This window comes from Bos indicus, chromosome 19, assembly GCF_029378745.1.
Source record: "Bos indicus isolate NIAB-ARS_2022 breed Sahiwal x Tharparkar chromosome 19, NIAB-ARS_B.indTharparkar_mat_pri_1.0, whole genome shotgun sequence".
Lineage (NCBI taxonomy): Eukaryota > Metazoa > Chordata > Mammalia > Artiodactyla > Bovidae > Bos > Bos indicus.
The window spans coordinates 56,733,524-56,753,389 of NC_091778.1; the positions used below are offsets into that span (position 1 = coordinate 56,733,524).

A 19,866-nucleotide genomic window follows, 5' to 3' on the forward strand; every position below is an offset into this window, starting at 1 on the left:
AGGAGAAGAGGTAGAAGGAAGTGGGATGAGGAAGGTAGGTTAAACTTACAGGGACTTCCCTGGTGGTCCAGTGGCTAAGACTCCATGCTCCCAATGCAGGGGGCACCGGTTCAGCCCCTGGTCAGGAAGCTAGATCCGACATGCTGTGACTAAAGATCCCACGTGCCACAATTATGACCTGGCACAGCCAAATCAATCAATAAATATTTTTAAAAAAACGTGGAGAGGCAAAGTGAAGGTGAGGTGGAGAGCCATCCCTCTGTGTTGCCCTTTCCACTGGTGGCCCTACAGAAAGAACTACTCTGCTGGCTGGGTGACCAGCAGGCCTGGCCGAGGGACAGGTTTTCCTCATGGAAGCTGGTAGGACTGGTAATCTGTGGGTAAGACCTGGGGCTTTAGGCTCGGGTGAACCTCAGGCAGGTTCCTGCTCCCTCACCTGGTTGAGTGAGTTTCAGGTTCTTCATCTGGGAAATGGGAACAATAACCATACGTATGGCTTCAGGGTTGTTTTGAAGATTAAATGAGATAACGCATTCAAAACTGCTTGAATGGCGTCATTGTTCAAAATCGATTATTCTTTGTAAGTATTTAGCAAGTCATTTATTGAATGACTCACATACAGGAAACAGGCTTCCCAGGTGGCTCAGTAGTATAGAATCTGCCTGCTAATGCAGGAGAAGCAAGAGATTCAGATTCAATCCTTGAGTCTGGAAGATACCTTTGAGTAGGAATATGGCAACTCACTCCAGTATTCTTGCCTAGAAAATTCCATGGATAGAGGAGCCTGGTGGGCTACAGTCCGTGGGGTTGCAGAGTCAGACACGACTGAGCAGGAATGCACATATGGGAAACAATGCGCCCAGTCCTTCTGAGGGATTCAAAGAAATCTAAGACTGGGGGTGTGCTGGCAAACTGGCTCTGGGGTGTGGGGCAAGCCCTGGTTTGCAGCTTTTGGTGGTTTCTGTGGTTTAAATAGTTCCATCATGGCCAATTTCAAGCTACTGGCAGTTTAGCAATTGGCTGGCAAAATCCCAAATAATCTGCTCTAGAGAGCAGGCCCCCAACCCAATGGGCTTTCTCTGTACTTAGCCGATGACACACCAGTGAGAAATTAACAGTAGTGGCCGACAGATACACAGCCCAGTCCATAGACGGCCAATCTAGAGGGCCTTTGAGGGCCCTGTTTTCAGGGTACAAGCAGGGATTACTGAGATGCAGAGGGAGAAAAGGGCTCAGGGATAAAATATCCATCTTGTGTAAGGTAACAGGGAGCCACTGGAGGTACGTGGGCAAGAGTATATGATGATGATGGCTGATATCAGTCAAGTTAAGCTGGGAGTGCTTTTTAGAATGGATGAGAAGAGAGAGGATTGAGAGGCAGGAAAACCAGAGGGGAAGCTAATGAAATCGCTAGATCTCTTTTCATACACAGATTGCATCTTGGACTAGGAAAGGTAACAGTACACAACGAAGCAATATAACAAACATACACTTCGTGGAACATAATAGCAATCTGAGGCTTCCAGCAGTTTACCCTGAGAACCACGGTGGTGAGTAGCATCTCTGTTTATTACTCTGTCAGGCTCAACACACAATCTTTGAAGAACCCCTGGTGAAGATAGTAGGTGTCACTTAAATGAATAAGCAATTAGCTCAGGAGTAAATGTGTCTTGTAAATGGAGTCAGGCTTCCCAGGTGGCTCGTTGGTAAAGAAGCCACCTGCCAGTGAAGGAGATGGGGGTTCAATCCGAAGTTGAGAAGATCCCCTGGAGAAGGAAATGGCAACCCACTCCAGCATTCTTACCTGGGAAACTCCATGGACAGAGGAGTCTGGTGGGCTACAATTCAGGGCGCTGCAAAGAGTCAGACGTGACTGAGCATACACACACACACACACACACACACAAAGTCACGGAACTGGTCGGTGATCAAACTTTAGCGAAGAGCTGACTCACTGGAAAAGACCCTGATGCTGGGAAAGATTGAGGGCAAAAGGAGAAGGGGGCAACAGAGGATGAGATGGTTGGATGGTATCACCAATTCAATGGACATGAGTTTGAGCAAACTCCAGGAGACAGTGAAGAACAGGGAAGCCTGGTGTGCTGCAGTCCATGAGGTTGCAAGGAGTCAGAATGACTTAGCACCTGAACAACAGCAACAGACTTCAGCAGGGAAGCACCTTGAATGTGTATGTGATACTTTTAACCTATTTGCTTAGAATCTGATCTAGCCCTCAGGGGTGATCCTCAACCCTCTTTTCTCATCTGCCCTTTGGTTTCCATGCCTGGGAGGAGATGAATGACCCATCTGACCTCAGCTCCAGTTTCAGGGGGATAGAGGGAGCGTGTAGGAAGACTACTGCTCCCTGCTTGAGCTCGAGCTCAGTCCTGGGTAACTTCCGTGGGAGGGTGGTGTACGGTGTGTGGGGCCTGGCATCCCAACAGGTGAACATGTATTCACACTGCTTTGTCCTCTTCTCCTGGCACTAGAAGTCAACCTACCCTGTAAATAAACACACCAAACCAGCAATTCTGGTTTCCCACAGTGAGGCCCGGAGCACGGAGCCTGGGATCCCTGAGTTCTGAGCCAGGCAGCCACTGGCCTGACCTTGGGCAAGTCCCTTGCCTTCCCCAGGCTAGAGCTATGTCCGACCTGTCAGGTGAGGGGCCCTGGATTACATATCCTTCCGCCTTCTTCTAGACCTGACGCTCCAGCCAGCACTCGGTGTTGTCAAGAAACCCTGGGAGAAGGAAGAGAATTTGTTCTCAGCTTCTTCCTTTGATTTTCTAAGTAACCGCAGTTGAGCATAGAGGTGTGGAGGCTGTCGGCTCTGCCTCTTCCACATTCTGGTTTCTCTGGCTAGCAGGTGACAGATGCTGGGCTTTTTGCCTGCCTGGAGTGTTTCCCCCGGAGGAGGCAGAGCGGGCAGCGGATCCAAAGTGGGCTGAAACGTTAGTGGCACCTCCTTTAGCACAGATTTCATCACGTAGCATGTGCAGCCCCAGATGGGGCTGAGCTCAAAACCAAAAGAAGGACAGGGAAGTGAAGGCAGAAGCGAATGTACCGAAATGAGCTTAAGGGCTCTAGTGTTTGACAGAAACAATCTGGGACTAAACTAAAGCAAAATAGAAGGAACTCTCCTGATTTCTTTAAATGAGTGCTTAAATGGGATTAATGTCCCAGGTCTCTCCTTTCTCCAGAGGCCCCGGGGAAGCAGGGCTGGAGGCAGGGTGAGGTACCTCGTGGGACACTGAGTGCCAACTTCAAGGTCACACCCCAGGCACCTCACTCTCCCCACCCAAGCCACACTGGGCAAGTGTAAACATTGTCTTTCATTTCAATCTTAACTTGAAAAATAGATTAAGAAGCTACAAACCCAACTGGAGTCTAAACAGTTGCCCTTTGTTAGAGGCACGCAGCTGAGCAGGAAATTAACAATGAGGAATTCACACTTGGCAAGACGCAAAAATATGAAAGGCCGATGGCTGATTTCCTAGTGGGCAAGGTTATTTTCCTCAACAGAGAGCTTTTGGTTGTCGGAGGAACAGTTTGCTGGGTCCCAAAACATTTAGGATCAGGCCCCTGTGTCCGCATCAGCCTGGCGTGCCCATCTGGAGCAGGATGTGAAATTCTCTGCTTGTGGTTTTAGCTTGAATCCACTGAAGCCAAGGGCCAAGGACTGAGAGAGAGAGATGAGGGGCTATGCATTGAGACTGGGGCCCTTGTGTGTTTGTTTTTTAATTTGGCTGTTCTAGAACTTCATTTCGGCACACAGGATCTTCCATCTTCGCTGTGGTACAGGTTCGGGGCGGGGGGCGGGGGGCGGGGGTCTTTGCTTTAGTTGTTGCATGAGAACCCTTTAGTTGTGACATGTGAGATCTTAGCCCCCTGACGATGGACCCCGAGCCCCCTGCTTTGGGAGCATGGAGTCGTAGCCACTGGACCACCAGGGTAGTCCCTGGGGCCCATGTTTTGGATACTCAGGATAGCCAGAGTTCTAACTTTCCTGTCACCCAGCCCAGGCAGAAGGGTAAGGCAAACAGGCAAGAAGGAGCCTGTCATAGCTCCTTCAGGTCCCTGAGGCACGCCCCCGACACCCCGGCTCTGCTGCCTTGGGAACTCTGTGCTACCATTAGGACAGCATCTATGAGCTCTTCACCGGCAAGTTCTCTCTCCCCCTCCTGATACGGGCATCTGTGCGAATCTTTGAAATTAGTGGATGTGTCACAAAAGGTGGAAAATGCACGACGGGGCTGAAACCAGGACAGCCAAAACGAATAAAATTAAAGGCTCAAGGGGACTAGCTGACCTAGAAATTCCTCATCCCTCTGTTCTCCTCCCCGCAGGCTTCTCCTTTCTCCCTTAGACCCAAGGTGGAGAAGAAGGGCTAAGACCTGATTAAAATACACGGGCTTGTTACCTCCCTGCCTTCCTTGGATGATTAGAGGGAACCCCTGAGACCCTTAAGCGCTGGCTTCTCTCCTAGGGTTCTCCCAAGGGCTGCATCCTAGGCTTGGAAATGGTTAGAATGCCTTGAGGCTATTTATACAAAGGATGTGTGGTATTTGCATGTAATTTCCCTCTGCGACCTGCGCCTTCTCTCCCCAGACCATTTGTTCAAGTTAAAAGTATTTTTATGACTCTCTTGATGGCTCTCGCTTCTGGATTTTTCCTCTTGTCTGTGCCATCTTTTCCCTCAGGACCTCTCCTTGGCCCACATCTCTGGCAAGGGGAGTCCGGAGGCACCAAGGAAGGACCCGGGAGGAATGCAGTGACGGCTCTTTCAAGGGTTTGCTTATCTCGCCTGCACCCTGAGCACCGGGGGAGGTTCTTTTTTCCAAAACGGTAACACTGTGTGATTGCACTGTAGACCGTGGGACTCTAACCTAATTCACAGAAAAATCTCTTTGATCTGGAACTTTCTCTGAACTACTGGCATCCCTTTCTCTTCTGCCTCCTGACCCTAGTCAGCCCCTTCCCATTATCACTTCTTCTTCTTCTTTTTTTTTTTTAAGTCTTAACTCTTTTTTTTTTCGGTTCTGCTGGGTCTTGGTTGCTTTGAACGTGCTTTCTCTGATTGCGGTGGGGGGGGGGGGGGCTACTCTCTAGTTGAGATGCTTGGGCTTCTCATTGCAGTGGCTTCTCTTACTGTGGAACATAGGCTCCAGGCGTATAGGTTTCAGTAGCTGTGGCATATAGGCTCAGTGGTCGTGGCTTGGGGGTGGACTTAGTTGCTCTGGGATCTGCCCAGACTAGGGATCAAACCCACGTCCCCTGCATTGGCAGGCGGATTCTTATTCACTGTACCACCAGGGAAGTCCCGATCACTTCTTTTTTTAAACTGAGTCTTGATTCACTAATGGCTTCTTTGTAATAGCCAGTAAGGACTGGAGGAAGAACAAAGTTATAGGCTTGGGGAGTGTTATCCAAGATAGGGAACAGGGCTTCCCTGGGGGCTCAGTGGTAAAAAAAAAAAAATCTGCTTGCCAATGCAGGAGACATGGTTTCCATCCCCGATCCAGGAAGATCCCACATGCCTCAGAACATCTAAGCCCATGTGCCAGTTATTCAGCCTGTGCTCTAGAGCCAGGGAGCTGCAACCACTGAGCCCACGTGCCCTAATGAACCACGTGCCCTAAAGCCTGTGCTCCACAGCAAGAAAAGCCACTGCGCCTTGAGAGCCCATGCACTGCAACGAGAGAGTAGCCCCTGCTTGCCGCAACTAGAAAAAAGCCTTATGCAGCAGTGAAGACCCAGCACAGCCAAAAATAAATAAAAAATAATAATAAAATTATATTTACATATAAAAAGAGAGGGAACAAACCCACTTCCCAAGATCAGAGGCTGAGATGGGAGAAAAACAGATCGTTGCAAAAAACAGGAACAGAGCCGCCTGACTGAGCTACATCCTGCCTGATTCTGGCCGCAGATGTGGGTAAATCCACTCAGGGATGGTGCCCCCTTTACCAATGGCCAAGGGCAGGAAGGACAAAGACTTCTTTGATAATAAGATTATAAGGCATTTTACTCTGTGATGTGCTAAAGGCTTTTTGCTTTGAGGCCATACTGATTCTTCATGACTTGTATTTTATCTTTACCCAGTAATTACAAGGTAGGCCCTGTGTGTGATGAAAAGGGTAGCTGGTAGTCATTGGTTCCCTTCCAAAGATACGTCTAAAAGCCTTCTAGTGGTGAGGGTCAAGGGTTGGAGGGAGGGCTCTGAACTCTGCCACGGAGCCCTGGTGCTTGGGAGAAGCTTCCATCTGCTGGCCTGGGCCAGGGACTTGCCTGCTCCTCAGCATCAGTCAAAAAAAAAAAAAAGACAAGTATGTGTTCCTGCCATCCTGGGGACCCTGAAGACAACCAAGGCAATTGAGTGATGGTATCTTTGTCACCAGGTCTGCAACTGAGAAGAAGACAATTAAAAGTACAAAAGAGGAAACTCCCTGGCAGTCCAGTGGTTGGGAATCCACCTTCCAGTGTTGGGGGATGCTGGATTCTATCCCTCATCAGGGAACTAGGATCCCACGTGCCCACCAGTCAACTTAAGTCCCCTCTAGGCAACTGCTGAGCCCGTGCACAGCACAACTGAGACTCCAGACAGCCAAGTAAATAAATAAATGGATAAAAAAAACTAGTATAAAAGGTAATCAGGAAAGAGACTTTGTGAAATGGCTTTTACAAATCTAATCAAGGGAACCCAAGGGCCCAACAGTACACTGGATGTTGTTGAAACACTGCTGACATCGTGTTCTAGCAGTTGAAGTTTTTGCTAATCAGTCTACCCTCTCACCAGACCCACACAATAAAGAAAAGGTTTAAAACACACGTCTGTAATTAAGCTCTAGAGTGGTGTCTTCTGTCTGTCCCAGTGACCCACTGTGGGTGTATGTTCTCATTCAGAGAAGCCTTCTCCACCTGTCATCCCGCCTTGACTCTCCTTGCTCCCAAAGTTTCCAAAAGGCATGATCTGAGCTTCACTGTCTTGATCTACTCTGAGTTGAGGGTCTCCTAACTTCAGGGCTACATGAGCTGCAGAAGGGACCCATAAACAGAGAATTGTGTATAGAATTCTGCTCTTTGAAAGGAGCTAAATGAGAGGGTTAGAAGTAGGAGTGGAAGTAGTGTCAGATTTTGTTTTCTTGGGCTCCAAAATCGCTGCAGATGGTGACTGCAGCCATGAAATTAAAAAGATGCTTGCTCCTTGGAAGGAAAGCTATGCCTAACCCAGACAGTGTCTTAAAAAGCAGAGACATCACTTGGCAGACAAAGGTCTGTCTAGACAAAGCTATGGTTTTTCCCGTAGTCAGGTATGGATGTGATAGTTGGGCCATAAAGAAGGCTGAGCGCAGAAGAATGGATGCTTTTGCACTGTGGTGTTGGAGAAGACTCTTGAGAGTCCCTTGGACTGCAAGGAGATCAAACCAGTCAATCCCAAAGGAAATCAACCCTGAATATTCATTGGAAGGACTGTTGCTAAAGCTGAAGCTCCAACACTTTGGCCACCTGATGCGAAGAGCCGACTCATCAGAAAAGACCCTGGTCCTGGGAAAGATAGAAGACAAAAGGAAGAAAGGGCGATAGAGAATGGGATGGTTGGATGGCATCACCAACTCAATGGACATGAGTCTGAGCAAACTCTGGGAGATAGTGGAGGACAGAGGATCCGGGTGTGCTGCAGTCCATGGGGTCGGACACGACTTAGAGACTGAGGAACAAAGTGAGGCGGATGTCGGCGGTGACGTCTTCTGAGCAGGTCACCAGCACTGATCAATCTCCCTGACCCCGGGGAGTCCCTTTGAGGCTACGGCGCTGGGGTTGGGGGGAACCCACACGAAGTTCCTCGGCTGGGGCGGGAGGGCTAGGGGCACCCCTCTGCAGGGTTTCTGACCATTGGCTTTGGGATGCTGAGGGGTGGGGCTGGAGAAGGCATCCTCCCCGCCGGGAAGCCGGGTGCGCCCTTCGGATGCTGGGGATAATGGTGAGCGAACTCCTGGGCCTCGACCTGGCGCGCGCGGCGGGACGGCGGCTCCCGCGCAGTCACCTGAGCGGGGTCAGCTGGCTCCACGGGGGCGACGCGTCCCCGGCCCCTCCAGCCGGCGCTGGGCCGCGAGCCCGGAGCCGGCAGGGCGCGCCCGGCGGCCGCTCCGCCGAGTGCCGCCGCCCATTGGCTGGCACCGCGCGGCCCGCTCCCGCCCCGCCCCGCCATTGGCCGCGGCCGCCGCGGGCCCCGCGCGCTAGCCGCGGCTGACATCACGAGGCCTGAGGCGGCGGCGGCGCCCCCGGCCCAGCCCGCAGCCCCCCTCGGCACAGGCGCCGCCGCGGGGCCCGGCGGAGGATGGTGCGCGGCGCGCCCGGGGCTCCCCGCCGCCGAAGCCGCAGCGCCGAGGCAGGAGCGGGCCGCGGCGCGCAGCCGACCCCCGCACCGGACGCGGGGCGAGCGGCCGCCGCGGTGAGGCGCCCAGGGCGGCGCGGGCGCAGCGGCCATGGGGGCCCTGACCAGCCGGCAGCACGCGGGCGTGGAGGAGGTGGACATCCCGTCCAATTCCGTGTACCGCTACCCGCCCAAGTCCGGTGAGCGCGACCCGGGGCTGCGAGGAGGTCGCGATGCCCCCGCGCGGGGGGTTCCCCGGTGGCTCAGGGGACCCAGAGGTCGACGGCGCTGCAGAGCCATCTCGGAGGGTGGGAGGTGTTGGACCAGGTCTGGGAGGGGCTGCTTTAGGGCCCTTGGCGGGGGTCGCCGGGGTGGGCAGCCCCTCCGCCGGGGGCTGGGAGCGGCCTGCGCGCCATCGGGTCCTGTGACGGAGACGTGCGCTCTGGGGACTGCGGCTCCGAGGGGCGGGGTGTCCACGGCGCAGGCCGGGTCCCTTCCTTCCCGCCCGATGCCCGGGCCCCCTCAGGAGCTGAGGGTGAGGTGGAACGGGTTGGCATCCGAAGCGGGCACCTGTGCTAGGTGCTGGCCCTGGTGGCCCCTGGAGAGGGAGGCACAGGTTTGAATTAGGTTCTCCTGGTTGCGGGGTTGGGGGGCGAGGGGGAAGCTGCTGGAGGATGGCGGCCGAAAATGCGTTTGCTGTTGCGGGTGCTTTTTCGAGAGGCTGTCAGAAGAAAGGAGTTTAACAGAAATGTATCAGAGTCATTCGGGTTGTCGCTTTGCCAGAGTAGTGGCAAGCCTGGCATTTGGAATGAGAATAGCCCTGGGATAGGGCACAGGTATTGACAGTGTCTAGAAGTATTATGTTTGTTTTCAGAATCATTAAAACGATAAATGTCTCCAGCCTCTGGCTTGTAGCATAAATATTGGAAGTGGAGGAGAATTTTGACAGCACAGAGAGGCTTACAAGTGGATTGAGCACCAGCCAATTCAAAACTGCTGGCCCAAGACCTAACTCCTGGCTCTTTGTTTTTCAATACTTTTCTCAAGACTTGTGGGGACCCATGGCTACCATCTTCCCTTCGCTTTGGACCTGATGAGGATTTTCATGATCTTGGAGAGATGTCAGAATTACAGCAGTAGAATAAAGACATGCTAATGAGATGAGCTGGTTTCTCAGCAGTCGATCCAGTTTGTGCCAGGTGAAGGCTGGGACCAGACAATGAACCTGCCCCCTGCCGTGTGTCTGCCAGGGCCGTGTCGCACACTGCTTTTGTGCCAAAGAATGAATCGTCGCAGACATGAATATGCTTTTGAGCGGCTTTAGTACAGTCTGAGATCAAGGGAGGCATCATTAGTGTTTTAATAAAGCTCTGGCTAATTACGACGTATGAACCCAGTGCTAAATAAAGGAGGCATGCATTTTCCTTTTTAGTCGACAAAAATATACACAATTATTTGTGGACTTTTCTGAAATCACTTAGCTTTTATTGATTCGCATATGGAGCGTGTTTTGCTGAAGTTGGAGTTCACTGCCTCAGAAGAGTATTCATCCATCCTTCACTTATCAGAATAAGCATAGGTCGATCAAAGTCCCCAAAGGATATTGATGCAACTGTGGATCTTGGATGATGATAATAAAAGGGTAATGGACCAAAATGAAACTTTCCCTAACCATCACCCTCCATACTTACAGTCTTCAATCATCATCTCTGCTCTACCAGTCTTTTTTAAAAGTTTCACCTAATGGTAACTCATTTTTAATCAGAGCTTTTGCATGAGAGAAATCTTTGTAGCAGGTGGACCAAATTTTGTATGTTGAACATAAAACACAGAAAATAGGAATCAGAACATTCATGTCCCAGTCAGCAGACCTCTGTGTACTTGAAACTTTATGTACTTGGCGTATATGTGCTAGTCTAGAGGCATCTGCTGTCTTTCACGTGATCTTTATCAGTATTATTGTTTTATTTATTTGGCTGTGTCGCCTCTTTTCGGCACACAGGGATCTTTCTCTGCAGAGAACGGACTCTCTCTAAGACTCTCTAGTTGTGGCTCGAGGGTTCAGTAGTTACAGCACAGAGGCTTAGTTGTTCCATGGCATGTGGGATCTTGGTTCCCTGACCAGGGATCAAATCTTCGTCCCTTGCGTTGCAAGGCAGATACAAGTCCCTCATGTGGTCTTTAAATTTACCTGACTATTGGATTATAATATTTTTTGTTTCTTTGGCCGGGCAGTGCAGCATACAGAGTCCCTACCAGAAATCGGACTGATGCCCCCTGCATTGGAAGCTTGGAGTCTTAACAGCTGGACCATCAGGGCAGTCCCTGGATTATAGTATTTGAGCCCCAAAGGAACCTTGCAGAGAATCTGGCCCCTGATCCATTCGTTTGGCGGGTAAGAAAATGGAGACTCAGAGAAGTGAGTTGGTAAAGGCCAAGGTTACCCAGCAAGTTAGTGCTCTTCTTACTAAACCGTCAGCCTCTGCCTTTCTTAAGGAATTGGATTTTGAACTCATCCTTGACGATTTGTGGAATGGAGGCTATTCTGCATCAGTATTGGTACAAAACTCAGAGGCCTGTCTCCCTGTTGAAGGATCAGACTGGGTTGATCTTGAGGTCTCCCTATCTTTGGTACCGAGAGTGAAACAAAGCAAACAGCAGAATCAGCTTTCTCCAGGTGACCAACCTGGCTGAGCTGGGACCGCCCTCTGGCTCACCAGGAAGTCTCTATAACTCCACAGCAAGCACAAGGTCATCTGTCCCTGTAATGATGGTCACAGAGCCCAGCAGAGATTGGTTTTTCTGCTTTTTGTATTTTTAAAGGAACCCCTTAATTTGGGGTTCCTTTAAAAGGTGTCTTTGTCCTTTAAAAGGTGTCTCCATATTGATAAGAAAGTCAGAGGCATGTTGACCTGGAAACATTTAAAAGATATTGAGAACAGCTGATTTCATGTTGGCACTTGGGTTTATAGCTTTTTTTTTTTTCTTCACTAGAGATAGGCGAAAATAAAATAGCCTAAAATTGTTTAGAATTAATTATTTGTTCGAGTTAGTCATATAGTCACATAGTTCAAAGTTGAAAAGAATGAAAAGGCATACAGTGAGAGTCTAGTTCTCACAGTGCTGTTCATCCACCCAGTTCCTCCCTGTATGCCGCCCTTACCTGCGTAACCACTTTCTGGAATTCTTCCCGAGTTTCTTGTGTAAATACAAGTGTAACTACTTAGACTGCTCTGCACCTTGTTTTGTTTTGTTTTTTTTACTTGCAAAAATACTGGAGATCTTTTTCTATTATCTCCATATTAGGGTTTTTTTGTTGTTGTTGCTGTTATTGTTGTTCTTTTAAAAAATAAAACAACTATATAACATTCCTTGTTGTGTATACGCTATTGGTTTTTCACAGTCTCCTACTGGTGAACATTTGGAAGTGTCTTCCCGCCCCAGCCTTTTACTGTTACACACAATGCAGCAATGATTAACCTTATGCATATGTTCTCAGGCAGTTTTTAGCTTTGTTAATAAATACACAAATATTAATCATTTAAATAACAGGAGGTATGATGGGAATTTGTTGCTGTAGAGTGTTTCTACATTAGCATAGAAAGCTGTTTTTAACACTCTTCTGCACAGTGCTAAAAGGCACAGGGTTGTGCCTTTGTAATTTTTGAGTTGGAAGCCATTCTGGGCTTTTAAATCCTCCTCTGAGATCTTTGTTTCTTTCAAAGCCCACGATCATTTGTTCAGCAAAGGTATGGTTTTGCTGACGTGTTGTTTTTATGCGCGCAGGCCCAACTTTTGAAAGGTGTCTCCATATTGATAAGAGTCATTGGTTCTGTTTTTCTCTGTCCAGGAAGAAATAGCATACCGTAAAGACATTCATTTTAATTCAGTACCTGATAAATCAAGTTCATTTCCCTCTTACATATTTGAGCAAATTGGAAAATAGGAGTAATTCATTTTGCTCAGGTATTAAGAGGGAAACCTCTTATTATAAAAATTTAAGATGGGGAAGGGATAGTTAGGGGTGTGGGATGGACATGTATACACGACTGTATTTAAAATGGATAACCAACAGGGACGTACTCTGTAGCACATGGAATTCTGCTCGATGTCACTGGGCAGCCTGGATGGAAGGGGAGTTGGGGGAGAATGGTTACATGTATATGTGTGGCTGAGTCCCTTCGCTGTTCACCTGAAACTATTCACAGCATTGTTAATTGGCTATACTTCAATACAAAATGTTAAAAACATAAAAAATTAAAAATGGTGAAACTTCCCTAGTGGTCCAGTGGGTAAGAACATGCTTTGCAATGCAGGGGATTAGATCCCTGGTCGGGAAACTAAGATCCCACATGCCCCGGGGCAGCTAAACCCCCAGCCAAACACCGCAACCACTGAGCACCACAACTGGAGATCCCACGTGAGGGGACAAAGATCCCGCGTGAGGGGACAAAGATCCTGCGTGCTGCATCTCAGGCCTGATGCAGCCAAATAAGTAAATAATTTTTTAAAAAGTAAATAAAATTCAGAATGGTAATCAGAGTCCTGGGCAGCTAACATCATCATTCTCCAAATTTTTTGTTGTATTGGAGTACATATATGCTTGTCAAGTGGGTCTGTCCTAGGGCAAGAGCAGTTTCTAAAGTGTGGGTACCAAGTCTTTGCTGGTCGTACAGTTATAAAAGTTTCTCTTAGCTTTGTTGTTGTTTAGTTGATAAGTCATGTCTGGCTCTTTTGCAACCCTGTGGACTGTAGCCCGCCAGGCTCCTCTGTCCATGGGATCTCCCAGGCAAGAATACTGGAGTGGGTTGCCATTTCCTTCTCCAGGGGTCTTCCCAACCCAGGGATTGAACCCTCGTCTCCTGCATTGGCAGGTGGATTCTTTACCACTGAGCCACCAGGGAAACCTACTGCAGAGTAAAGAAGTATTTGGTTTTGGCAAATTTTGACTGATGCATTAACCAAAATTAAGCAGGTCTCTTGGGACTTCCCTGGTAGTCCAAAGTTTAAGACTTAGCCTTCTAAGGAAGGGGGTGCAGGTTCAATCCATGGTCAGGGAGCTGGGATCCCACATGCCTTGAGGTCGAAAAAACCAAAACATAAAACAGAAACAATGTTGCAACAAATTCAATAAAAACTTTAAAAATAGTCCACACATAAAAAAATATTTTAAAAACGTAAAAAATAAAATTAAGTAGGTTTCTAAAAATTTTAGTATGTACATTTAATACCATAATAAGGCTAATGGTTGTTCTATTTAATGATGGAGTCATAAAGATCAAGAGTTCAAATGCTGGTATTATTTTTGAATGCTTTAAAAGGTGGTAATTCTACTTTCGAAACCTCCAGTATTGTTGCTTTACTTGTACCTTACTTCATTGAGAGCAGACTGACTTCTTTCACTTTTCGATGCTGTCTTATGATTGAGGGCCTTTGATTTCCTTATATGATGGTGGTTATGTGCTTTGTTTCCTAGCAACCCTTTTCTCATTCTGTTTATTACCGTCAGTGCACATTATCGGGCACTGATGCACTGAGCTGTGTGCTAGTGTGTAGATTCTGATCCTGGGATTTTGATGCCTATGGCAAGCATCAGGACAGAAGCCCTCAAATCAGCTTTGTAGTTCATGATGAGGGTCACAGAAGGGAGGATTAACAATACAGGCTCTATGGTGGCTGTATCACCAGGGTTCTCCAGAGAAAGAGAACCCATGGGAGACGGACACATATAATTGGCTTCCATTATTGTGAGGCTGGCAAGTCTGAAAGTTGTAGGGCTGGCCGGCAAGCTGGATTCTCAGGAACTGATGTTGTATTCGTCAGTCTGAAATCTGTAGGAGAGGCTGCCAGACGAGAAGCTCAGGCAGGATTTCTGTGTTACTTTTTTTTTCCCCCCATACTTTAAACTGTTTATTTTGCATTGGGGTATAGCCACTTATAAGGAAATGGCAACCCACTCCAGTGTTCTTGCCTGGAGAATCCCAGGGACCGGGGAGCCCGGTGGGCTGCCGTCTGTGGGCTCACACAGAGTCGGACACGACTGAGCAACTTAGCAGCATAGCCAGTTAACAATGTTGTGGTAGTTTCAGGTGAACAGCAAGGGGACTCAGCTGTACATTTGTATGTAAGTCTTACAGCGGAATTCTTTTTCCTCTGAGAAACCTCAGTTTTGGCTTTTAAAGCCTTCAACTGATTGGATGAAGCCCATCCACATTCAGTTCAGTTCAGTTCAGTTCAGTTCAGTCGCTCAGTCGTGTCTGACTCTTTGCGACCCCATGAATCGCAGCATGCCAGGCCTCCCTGTCCATCACCAACTCCCGGAGTTCACTCAAACTCATGTCCATCGAGTCCGTGATGCCATCCAGCCATCTCATCCTCTGTCGTCCCCTTCTCCTCCTGCCCCCAATCCCTCCCAGCATCAGGGTCTTTTCCAATGAGTCAACTCTTCGCATGAGGTGGCCAAAGTACTGGAGTTTCAGCTTTAGCATCATTCCCTCCAAAGAACACCCAGGGCTGATCTCCTTCAGAATGGACTGGTTGGATCTCCTTGCAGTCCAGGGAACTGTCAAGAGTCTTCTCCAACACCACAGTTGAAAAGCATCAATTCTTTGGAGCTCAGCTTTCTTCACAGTCCAACTCTCACATCCATACATGACCACTGGAAAAACCATAGCCTTGACTAGACGGACCTTTGTTGGCAAAGTAATGTCTCTGCTTTTGAATATGCTATCTAGGTTGGTCATAACTTTCCTATTGGCCTTTAGGGGAATGCAAATCAAAACTACAGGTAGATTACCACTTCACAGCCACTAGGATGGCAATAATTTTTAAAAACAAATAGTAAGAGCTGGTGAGAATGTGGAGAAACTGAAATCCTGGTCTACCACTGATAGGAATGTAAAAAGGTACAGCTGCTATGGAAAACAGTTTAACAGTTCCTCAAATGCTTTGTTACTTTATAACTCAGCAGTTACAGTCCTAGGGGTGTGTGTGTGTGTGTATGTGTGCCCAAGAAAAATGAAAATAAAAATATTCCATACCAAAACATGTACATGAATGTTCATAGCAGCGTTAGTCATAGTAGCTAAGAGGTGGGAATAACCCTAATGTTCAACAACTGGTGACTGGAACATCTGATAAAATGTGGTAAATCCGTGCAGCAGAGTGTTATTCGTCAATGAAAAGGAATGACATATTGATATGTGCTATAGCTTAGCTGAAACCAGAGAGACACTACATGAAGTGAAAGAAGCCAGAGGCAAAAGGCCATATACTGTATAATCCCGTTTATATGACATGTCCAGAAGAGGCAAATCCATAGAGACAGAAAGGAGATTAGTGACTGCCAGTGGCTGGGGGAGGGGGAGATGAGAAGTGATTGCTAACAGGGTTTCTTTCTGGGATTATGAAAATATTCTAAAATTAGATAATGATGAATAGTTGCATAACTTGTGAATATACTAAAAAACCATCTAACTGTATGTTTTAAATAGATGGCTTGTATGGTATGTGAATTATCTCTCAATAAAGCTGTTTTTAAAAGGGACCTAGGACTTCCCCAGGGTTTCCTTGGTGGCTCAGATGTGAAGAATCTGCCTGCAAGTGCAGGAGACTCAGGTTCTATCCTTGGGTCAGAAAGATCCCCTGGAGAAGGAAATGGCAACCCTCTCCTGTGTTCTTATCTGGAAAATTCCATGGACAGAGAAGCCTGGTGAGCTATAGCCCATGGGGGTCACAAAAAAAGTCGGACACGTCTTAGTGACTAAATGACAGCAAAGAGGACTTCCCTGGTGGTCCAGTGGTTAACACTCTGTCTTCCAATGCAGGGGGTGAGAGTTCAAACCCTGGTTGAGGATCCCACATGCTCCGTGATGGGGCCAAAAATTAAAAAAAAAAAAAAAAAAGGACTTAGATTCAAGAGTTAGAACTATAAAACCCCTAAAAGAAGACATAGGAGAAGCTATGTATTTGTTTCAGATTGGGCAGAGTTCTTTGATACAATGCCAAAAGCTAAATCCATAAGGGAAAAAACTGATAAATTGGATTTCTTCCAAATTAAAAATGTTTTTACTTCAACCAACATTAAGGAGATGAAAAGACAAGCCACCTTCTGAATGAAAATATTTGCAAAACACATAGAAGATTTACATCCAGAATATTTTGACAACTCTTACAACTCAATATTAAGACGACAACTCAATTTAAAAATGGACAAAAGAGTTGAATAGACATTTCACCAAAGAAGATACAGGAATAGCCAATAAACACATGGAAAGATGCTCAGCATCAGTAGTTATTAGGGAAATACAATTAAAACCACAATGAGATAGCACTTCAAAACTGCTAGGAAAGCAACGGTAAAAAAGACAACATCAGGTGTTGGTGAGAATGCAGAGAAATTGGGATCCTTGTACCTTATGGATGGGAATGCAAAATGGTAATGGCCAATTTGGAAAAGAGTTTGAGAGTATCTTAAAAAGTTAAACATAAGTTTACCTTATGATCTAGCGTTGCACTCCTCTTGTTGTTCAGTGGCTCAGTCGTGTCTGACTCTTTGCGACCCCATGAACTGCAGCACACCAGGTCCCTGTCCTTCACCATCTCCTGGAGCTTGCTCAAACTCATGTCCATCGAGACAATAATGGCATCCAACCATCTCATCCTCTGTCGTCCCCTTCTCCTCCTGCCTTCAGTCTTTCCCAGCATCAAGGTCTTTTCCAATGAGTAAATCTATTCAAAAGAAATGAAGACATAGATACCCACCAAGACATGTGTTCAATTGTTCATAACAGCATTGCTCATAATGATCAAAAAACTGAAAGTAATCCAAATGTCCATCAACTGGTGAATGGATTAACAAAATAAGGTATATTCATACATTACAATACTATTCAGCAATTTAAAGAAAACAGCTATTGATATATGCTACACAATGCAGATTAACCCCAGAAGCATTGTGGTAAGTGAAAGTAGCCAGAAACAAGATGATGTACTATTGTAAGTGTCCATTTGTGTGGACTAGAAACAGCAAATACAAAGAAATAGAAAGCAGAGCAGGGTTTGCTTAAGGCTGGGGGTGGGAGGGGAGTTAGTTGTAAATGGACATGAGGGAGCAGTTTGTGGCGGTGATGTTTTCAACTGGATTGTGGTGATACTTGCCAAAGTCATTGAATTGTAACATGGATGAATTTTATGCTGTGTATGTTATACCTCAATAAAAACTGTTTTTAAAAATAACAGTAAAGAGACTTCCCTGGTGGTCCAGTGGTTAAGACTCTGAGCTCCCAATGAGGGGGCTCGGGTTCGATCCCTGGTCAGGGAACTAGATCCCACACGCAGCAAAGATGGACGATCCCGAATGCTGCATCTAATTCCCGGCACAGCCAAATACATAAATAAATATGAACAAAGGCAATACCGAGTGTTTTATGCCAGTTGAATAAAATCAAGAGAAGAGCTTGAGGACACCCCTGGTGGTCCCGTGGTTAAGAATCCGTTGGCCAGTGTGGGGGACACAGGTTTGATCCCTGGTCGGGGAAGATTCCACATGCCTCAGGACAACTAAGCCCGCACACCACAGCTACTGAGCTCGTGCTGTAGAGCCAGCGAGCTGCAACCACTGAGCCCAAGGGCAGCAGCTCCTGAAGCCCTCAAGCTCTAGAGCCCTTGCTCCGCGACAGGGGAATCCACCACGGTGAAAAGCCCCCTGGCTGCAACGAGCAAGCAGCTCCTGCTCACCACCACTAGAGGAAGCCCGCCCCGTGCCACAACTAAGGCCCAGAGCAGTCAAATAAAGAAGTAAATGCTGAAAAGAAAGACGTAGTGTTGAAGTCTTCTGAGCGTTCATGAGGTGAATGAAGAGTGAGAAAAGACAGTTGGCCTGGTTGGTGTTCCAGAGAAGAGCTTCAGTGCAGTGGTAGAAACTGCTGTAAAGATTGGAGGGGGTGTTGGATGTGGGGGTGGGAGCAGACAGAGGATGGAGGAATGGATGGATGGAGGAATGGGTTGGTGGATGGATGGGCTGGTGGGTGGATGGGTTGGTGGGTGGATGAGTGGGTGGGTGGATGGATGGGTGAGTGGTTGGGTCTTAAGGCATTTGTTTTTGTATTTGTTTTTAAGCCAGGGAGAGAATATGTTTGTAGAGGCAAACAAAAAGCCAGTGGAGAATGAGGAATGGAAGTCTTGAGTAAGAAGGATGGTTGCTGGTGAGGTCTGGAGGAGGTAGAGTTAGTTGGGAATGAGAACCTAGGTGAAAAATAATGCTTGCGATGGGGAAAATAGGAATATCTTCTTGAGATGGGAAGAAAGTATGAATACAAATATAGGGAAGTTGAAGGTATTGAAACTTTGGTAACTGAAAAGGGTTTTTAAGGAGTGCCACAAAGTAGAAGGAAAACAGGTAGAAGGGTCAAGGTTGGGGACTTGAGAAGGTTGGAAAGGTTTGGGTCCATTGACTGTGCCTTGCTGTATATACTGTGAAGCTACAGTTGTTAAAACCATATTGTGGGACTTCCCTGGTGGTCTAGTGGCTGAGACAACCACACTTCCAATGCAGGGGCCCTGGGTTTGATCCCAGGTCAGGGAACTAGATCCCACATGCTGCAACTAAGGGTTCACATGGCACAGCTAAAAGCTCCTGCACAGCACAGCTGAGACCCTGGGGTGTGCCCCGCCCCCCCAAAAAAAAACCCTATATTATACTTGTTCAGAATAGAATAGGACCCAGATCTAGATTATATATATATATATATATAGCATGATAAAAATCAAATTTCAATTAGTGGAGGAACCCATGGGCCACAACTTTTGAGCCTGTGCTCTAGAGCTCAGGAAGCACAGTTAAGGAAGCCCAGACATCTAGAGCCTGACTGAGCAGCAAGAGAAGCCACTGCAATGAGAGGCCCAGGCCCCGCAAGTAGAGAAGAAGCCCCACTCGCCGCAACCGGAGAAAGCCCAGCAGCAATGAAGACCCAGCACAACCATAAATAAATAAGAAAGTAAAATAATTAGTGGGGGAAATGGAATAGTCAAGAAATTATGTTAGTGATGTTTCCTATTTGGAAAAAAAAAAAATTAAACCCTTATCTCACACAGTTCACAAGGACAAATTCCAGATGTAAAAACAATTAAAAAAAAAAAAAGACAGGCAAGCAACATAAACTAGAAGTAGAGAGCATTTATCAGGAGGGAAACAGTTAATTCAATCTGGACACTCAATGGGATTACAGTATAATAATAGTTAAGAGCACACACAGGCTCTGGAATAAAAATAGCTGGATTTGGGGCATGACACTGCCTCTTCTTAACTGTGTGACCTTGGACAAAGTCCTTAACCTCTCTGGGCATTCAATTCCTCTTTGGTAAAATAAGGAAAAAAAAAATAGTTAACACCCACCTTATAGGGTTGTAAGGAATAACCTATGTAATATTTGTTAGTATAGCACTGGTATATAGAGTAAGCTTTCAAAAAGGGGTGATTATTAGATAGTCAT

General features: G+C 47.1%; 1 protein-coding gene across 3 annotated transcripts in view; it reads left to right on the forward strand.

Moving 5' to 3' along the window:
• The first annotated feature begins 8,268 nt into the window (after positions 1-8,268).
• The window catches only part of RNF157 (ring finger protein 157), a 74,995-nt gene continuing 63,397 nt past the window's right edge, over positions 8,269-19,866 (forward strand). The window contains exons 1-2 of one of the 3 annotated variants that reach the window (XM_070774046.1): positions 8,272-8,574; positions 10,610-10,769. Coding sequence is in view for 2 of the 3 variants with exons in the window: in XM_070774045.1 (XP_070630146.1) it covers positions 8,487-8,574 (88 nt within the window). In the remaining variant the exon portion in view is untranslated. Of the gene's footprint in view, positions 8,575-10,609; positions 10,770-19,866 lie in introns of all 3 variants that reach the window. The other 2 variants (XM_070774045.1, XM_019981495.2) reach the window with 2 other exon arrangements.